The sequence below is a fragment of the Oncorhynchus mykiss genome, chromosome 19, assembly GCF_013265735.2.
Source record: "Oncorhynchus mykiss isolate Arlee chromosome 19, USDA_OmykA_1.1, whole genome shotgun sequence".
In the NCBI taxonomy this organism is placed as follows: domain Eukaryota; kingdom Metazoa; phylum Chordata; class Actinopteri; order Salmoniformes; family Salmonidae; genus Oncorhynchus; species Oncorhynchus mykiss.
In genome coordinates, this window is record NC_048583.1 from 38,892,060 (window position 1) to 38,899,100 (window position 7,041).

General features: G+C 40.5%; 1 protein-coding gene across 1 annotated transcript; it reads right to left on the reverse strand.

Moving 5' to 3' along the window:
• Positions 1-329: 329 nt before the first annotated feature.
• On the reverse strand, positions 330-6,762 carry LOC110497790 (glucosamine-6-phosphate isomerase 2). Its single transcript, XM_021574154.2, has 7 exons — positions 6,334-6,762; positions 5,881-6,028; positions 5,654-5,755; positions 4,748-4,930; positions 2,910-3,094; positions 2,510-2,684; positions 330-2,377 (listed from the first exon to the last, which is right to left on the reverse strand). Exons 2-7 carry the CDS (start codon positions 6,002-6,004, stop codon positions 2,319-2,321), a joined length of 828 nt encoding a protein of 275 aa, XP_021429829.1. The 5' UTR covers positions 6,005-6,028; positions 6,334-6,762; the 3' UTR covers positions 330-2,318.
• Positions 6,763-7,041: the final 279 nt, after the last annotated feature.

The following is a 7,041-nucleotide window of genomic DNA, read 5'->3' on the forward strand; positions in this document are numbered from 1 at the left end:
GTTAAGTTTACTGGTTAACAGTGCCTTAATTTTGCATACTGAGTGAAAAACCATTAACATCAAGCAGAACAAATTGTCAGATCATTCTATTAGCACACAAACAAAGAGCAGAGGAGGTTGACTCCGTCTTGTCATTCTGCAGGCTGGGTAATTAAGCTCTGCATAATATCAACAAAGCAATTACTTTGTATTTACATGTCAAATCTAATCAACATCAGAAATGACATAATTAAAGTTGCCACAGGGCTACTTTAGAACTGTGACGCAGACTGATTTGTATTTGTATTTTTACAGAACTAGTGTTTTATGTAGGACCAGATTAAATCAAATTAGCCACAGCAATTTTAATGCAGCAGAGATGTCTTAATCAGTAAACAGGAAATATCAACCTGTGCTTGGAATCTGTCTGGTAGTTTTACAGTTGTGAAAACCAGATTGTCTCCCTCTGTCAAGGTTATGCTCTGCTAGTGGCGGCAGGTTTCTAGCTAAGATCCGAACAACACCATGAATGAAGAAATTAAACAGAAGAGGTGGTGTAATCCATTTACAGCGTATTGTTTTGCTAGCAGAAGCATTAGTAATAAGCATAAATTGGATAGAACTAATGCAGACAAATCTAAAGCTGTGTAGAAAGACAATCTCAAAAGAAAGATGTAAACAATATCTACTCCATGCTTTCAAAGTGAAGGAAAAGCTATAGGAAATGTCTAATGAACCAAGCCGTACAGTGCTGGCCTGGTTTCGCATCCACTAAAGTTTGTGGAGCCATGCTGGGAATGACAATGTTAAAAATATCTGAGCCAGCACAGTTCAGATGAGCACGAACATGCGAAAAATTGTATACTATTCCTCTCATCAATTGGTACTGGCCCCTCTGATTTTGTATCTTAGTAGAGAGTGACACCTAGTGTACAACAGTGAAACTAGAAATTCATATTTCACTCCCAATAGTGTTGCCTTCATTCCCATGTGTATCATGCATTTCAGAAAAATGAATGTAACAAAACTCAATATTTGCACTAGATAATATGTCCTCTTTCCATAAAATAATAACCCCCTAAATCTGACTCCTGAGTATACAACTCTGAATAAGTAATACTAAATAAATGACATTTCTTTACAAGAAGCATCTTCATTGAAATTATAGAACTAAACCATTTATGAGGGGACCTTTGACAGGTCGTTGCCAAAGATACGGGCATTGTCTACGATGGTGTCCTTCGCCAAGGTCTTCACTCTGGTCCTGGAGACTAGACTGGGGCCTGGCTCATTGAAGGCAATGTGGCCGTCTGGTCCGATACCTTGAGAGATAATAACTCAGAAAAACTATATTTTGGTATTTGTTTCATTAGTCCATTGCTGATATAGTTCCAAAATGTTTTGCATATCAGCAATCAAGTTTTCAAGATACATCACTTTCAAAGTACAAATACAGCCGGTATGAAGCATTTTTATGAGTTACAGTACATTATGTGCACAATTAATTTCTAAAAGACTCGGTAATCTTGTAAGCCCAGTAGTTGGGAAAAATTGAGTTACATTGAAATGAAAACATACTTGTTCTGGTAGAATGTTCTACAAAACAACAACAAAAAAAAGGTAAATTAATGACTGATTAGAGATGCTTGAAAGTTAACATGATGCCTTGACATAAAATGATTGCCGATACAATCTTGTGAGAGCATACAACATGGCCAAGAATGACATTTCGGATACAAAAGACAGTATATTGAGTGTAAATCACTGCGGTGGCGACTTGGAAAGTAGAACTGACTGTCAGGTAAACCAACCTACGGAGTGTTCAAAGCTACAAATGACATGGAGTGTAAAGGAACTATAGTGTTGTATGTTTCCCTGTTAAACAGGTCTCAACAACCCAAACGGGATTTATTTCATCTAAGCTGGTCTAAACATTTTGCTTTCATCCATCCCGTCTCTAGATTGTGCAGAAGGAAGGAAGAAAGAAGAGTAGTCGAGAAGGCAAATAAATCTGTTTGAGACTAACACTGCAAAGATTCTGACCTCATAATATATTGGTAACAGTTGTATATGAGAATTCATGGCATCTTTAACATATCAGCTGAGGGGGCATTTACAGTTAGCCTTCATAGTATCCTAATGCAATGTAACAAACTGAGAAAATCTCATGCACTGTAATGCTTGGTTAGTTGTTATGGCAGCCTTAAACCACAGCCCCTCAACTGAAGTGCTGACAAACAATCTCTCTGGCACATTGTCATGCTGGTTGTAGCCTACCAACAACTGGGTCCATCCACCATTTTGAGGTCTGTAATTCTCTGACTTGGTTTTATTCTCCATTATTGGTCCTTTATGCTGAGTACTGGGTCCACCAGTCGGTTGTGAACATGCATCAAACCTGGAGGGAAATTAACAATTAATAGTAAACATGTTAGGTGGGTAATAATTACCAACTGGCCAGTATCAAAGTGCACTACCTTTGTTGTAACCAATTATCTTTATAATAAACCCTGTCCTATTCCATGCTTACCTTTGAAGTACTTGACTGTTTTGACTCTGAGCTCCAGTGTGGCGTCCTCGTCACACACAAAGATGGTGCGTGGGTGCTGCTGGAAGGCTGAGACGGTCCACATGTGGTTGACCCCCTCCTCTATTGCTTTGTACAGGGCAAAGGCTTTGTGGGCTCCAGTGATAAGAATCATAACCTATAACAAACAAACACAATCAATATAAAATCATTATAATTGAAACATCTATTGACACAAGAATCATAATGAACACATTCAAAATTGCAACACAAGTTAGCTTTTGTAAAGAAAATTAGTACATCTACATTAGGTTAAAAAGTTTATTTTGTCTACATAGTGTAAAAATATCTGTGCCATGAAAATATACGAAATAGATGAATATCGTGTTAAGACCTAGTTTACCTCTCGGGCATCCATGACTGTCCCCACACCCACAGTCAAGGCCATGGTGGGGACCTTTGACAGGTCGTTGCCAAAGAAACGGGCATTGGCCACGATGGTGTCCTTTGCTAAAGTCTTCACTCTGGTCCTGGAGACTAGACTGGAGCCTGGCTCATTGAAGGCAATGTGGCCGTCTGGTCCGATACCTTGAGAGAGAATTAATAACTCAAATTATCTTTTGGTATTTGTTTTATTAGTTCATTATTGACATAGTTCCAAAATGTTTTGCATGTCCACAATCAAGGTAAGATATAAAACTTTCAAAATACAGCCGGTATGCTATTTTGCATCATATGTTTTGTTTATGTTTTGCAACACATATGATGCGAAATACATCATACCGGCTGTATTTCTCTATTTTGAAAGTTAGATACACAGAAGTATGTGGATATCCCTTCAAATTAGTGGATTTGGCTATTTCAGCCACACACGTTGCTGACAGGTGTTTAAAATTGAGCACGCAACCATGATATCGCCATTGTCAAACATTGGCAGTAGAACGGCCTTACTGAAGAGCTGTGACTTCCAACGTGGTACTGTCATAGGATGCCACCTTTCCAACAAGTCAGTTCATCAACTTTCTGCCCTGCTAGAGCTGCCCCGGTTAACTGTAAGTGCTGTTATTGTGATGTGGAAATGTCTAGGAGTAACAACGGCTCAGCCGCAAAGTGGTAGGCCACACAAGCTCACAGAACGGGACCGCCGAGTCTGAATAACACTCACTACCGAGTTCCAAACTGCCTCTGGAAGCAGCATCAGCACAATAACTGTTCGTCGGGAGCTTCATGAAATGGGGTTCCATGGCCGAGCAGCCACACACAAGCCTAAGATCACCATGCACAATGCCAAGCGTCGGTTGGAGCAGTGTCAAGCTCGCCGCCATTAGACTCTGGAGCAGCGGAAACACGGATGCCAGGAGAACGCTACCTGCCCCAATACATAGTGGCAACTGTAAAATTTGGTGGAGGAATAATAGTCTGGGGCTGTCTTTCATTGTTCGGGCTAGGCCCCCTAGTTCCAGTGAAGGGAAATCTTAACGCTACAGCATATGTTGACATTCTAGATGATTCTGTGCTTGGGGAAGACCCTTCCCTGTTTTAGCATGACAATGCCCTCGTGCACAAAGCGAGGTCCATACAGAAATGGTATGGTAAGATCGGTGTGTAAGAACTTGACTGGGCTGCAAAGAGCCTTGACCTCAACCACATTGAACACCTTCAGGATGAATTGGAATGCCAACTGCGAGCCTGGCCTAATCGCCCAACATTACTAATGCTCGTGGCTGAACGGAAGCAAGTCCCCGCAGCAATGTTCCAACATATCTGGTGGAAAGCCTTCCCAGAAGAGTGAAGGCTGTTTTGGCAGCAAAAGGGGGGGGGGGGGGGGGGGGGGCAACTCCATATTAATGCCCATGATTTTGGAATGAGATGTTTAACGAGCAGGTGTCCACATACTTTGGTCATGTAGTGTATCTTGAAAACTTGATTGCAAAACATTTTGGGACTATATCAACAATGGACTAATTAAACAAATACCAAAATATCGTTTTAGGGTGGAATTTTCCTTTAAGACATTAGCTCCTTTAATGAACATAGACCATTGACAAATTGATTAATGACCAGATGACAGTTGCATTAACATAAAGGTAGCCCTGAGACTTTGGACCTAAATTCAATCAATTGAAGATAAAATAGAAACACACTACGGGTCATCTCTGAATGTTTAGTCTGTATTCAGGGTGTTAAAACACATTAAAACCAATTTAAGCCACAGGCATGCATGCACGTATAAAAACTGACCTCCCACAAACAAGTCGATTCCCCCAGCCTGGGTGATCTTCTTCTCAAAGGCCTCACACTCTGCTTCCAGGTCAGTGATATTGCCATCCAGGATACTGGCATTAGCTGGATCGATGTCAATGTGCTTGAAGAAGTTGTTCCACATGTAGGAGTGGTAGCTCTCTGGGTGGGCCCGGGGCAGGCCTATAAGTAATATAAGTAATTGTTTTTCTTACTATAGTTATATACTTACAAATTTTATAACAGTGTTCTTTTGTGCTTTACTTACTTACTTATATATATTTTTTTTTAAACAGTTGCACTGTTTGAGAGGAGAGCTTGCAAGTAAGCATTTCATTGTACTGTGTGCATATAGGCTACTAAATAAGCTTTGATTTGGTAGGAAAGACAGGTTAGAGCAATACATTTTCTCATCATTGCTGATAGAAAGGGAGTATAAAGGCATATGCAATAAGATGGGGATGAATCAGTAGGCAATGTTGTTTCTACTTAATTGCCTGCACCTTACCAATTTGCTAAAACAGGAGAAAGTTCAGACTTTTGAGGCAGAGGGCCATAACTTGATGTGACATTCTTGCATTTAAAGACTAAAGCAAAAACAAATGCCAGTTTCGATCACGCTGCTAATAAAATCCAGCCAAGTCAGCTTAACTCCCAGTAGCGGCCAGCGTCACCTCCCACTTCCTCAGGTTATAAATGAGCCGAGTGGACAGATTCTTTCTTCCTGCAAGGCTACACCACTCTGATTCTACATCACTACTTCTATTACTCCCCAAAAATCATACAATCATACACCCTGTTTGATATTTGACCCTTTGATGCTACTAAGGGTTTGGCTTGGGCTAAAAAAAATCTCATCCCATCTGTGGTTGGGAGTGTAATTTGTACCTGTAGGCTCAAACTCACCCACATACTCATCCATGTTGAAGGTCTTCACATATTTAAAAGAGAGGTCCCCATTCTTGTGAAACTCTATCAACTTTTTGTAACAGCCAAAAGGAGTGCTTCCTAAAAGAGAGGGACATGGATGATACTTACATACCTACATGACATGCAAACTAACATTTAGTCCCTGGCAAGCTACAATCATTACCAGATACACTTATTTTACCTGCAAATCAACCAAAGTTTACCTGTGGGTAATCCTAAAGTGAAGTATCTGTCAGCACTGGGCTTGAACTGGATGATTCTGTTGCGGATGTATTTGGCTGCCCATTCACTGGCCAGGTCATAGTCCTCCAGGATCACCAGTCTCATTTTGGAGGTGTTGAATGGAGAGATCTAACAGGGAATCAACAAGGACCAATAAGGCAAGCTAATTCATATAGCTAACTAGCTATCCAAATCATACATAAAATGTCGTCCTCACAGTTTGATAGATAGCTAACGTTAAGCATCTGCCCTAACAAGCTAATTAGCTAGCTAGTTTGGCTTGTATTAGCTAACTTAGCTAGCGACCAAAACAGTAACTTACATCTTGCAGTCGCTATAATCAGCAACATGTGCTGGCATTCATTAAAACGAAATAACCAGAAAAGCAATTTTTTTGTGAAGAACTTGTAAAATAATTAAGCAAATAGGCTCACCCTCTTGGTCTCGTTGTGAATCTGGGCTATTTCAAGTTTACCGTTTTTTCTTGCTTTCTGGCGACACAATGTAAACACACTGTACTGATCACGTTATTCACCTCCGGTTGTTCATACGACCAGTACGTGCTCATTCATTGGTTACTTAGTGAAGGGGGACTTCTGGAGGAAAAGAAAGCGGAAGCTGGTGTGGATTGTGAATGTAATGGCGGTAGAATCAAGGATATATTGAATATTGTCCAAAAGAATGGAGAACGGAGCGAAGTAATGTACAGTTCTGAGAATATCCCTTCGTATCTTGTACAATTTGTTAATGAGGAGCAGCTGATCGGATTACCAATATTGAAAAATCTATTTCAAATGTCCAAACTGAGATTTCCAAAGTGCTGGGTAGTGAAAGCTGTGAGGATCACGATAGGCGTGCTTGCGTTGAGTTTTCGTACTTCTCTGATCATAAGGAACGTGTGTTGCGTCTCACCCGCTTTGAGAAGTTTGACGTGTCGTGTATGTCTCTTCGGAACAGGGAACCCATGAAGGTGTTAGTATCTGGCCTCTTGTGGGAAGTCGATGTTGAAGAGATGAAAAATATTCCTGGAGTGATCGTGCGGTGAATGATGAAAAAATGAAGTTACATAAATTACATATTTATTTTATTTTTACCTTTCAACCTGTCCAGTTGGTGGCGGCAATACACCTTTTGGGGGTTGT

Excerpts from the sequence above, each read along its gene's own strand:
- LOC110497790 (XM_021574154.2), bottom strand. The coding sequence starts at position 6,004 with ATGAGACTGGTGATCCTGGAGGACTATGACCTGGCCAGTGAATGGGCA. Across the intron at positions 4,931-5,653 it reads CAACATGGATGAGTATGTGG|GCCTGCCCCGGGCCCACCCA; the intron begins GTGAGTTTGAGC and ends TATTACTTATAG. Across the intron at positions 2,685-2,909 it reads CAGTCATGGATGCCCGAGAG|GTTATGATTCTTATCACTGG; the intron begins GTAAACTAGGTC and ends TGTTTGTTATAG.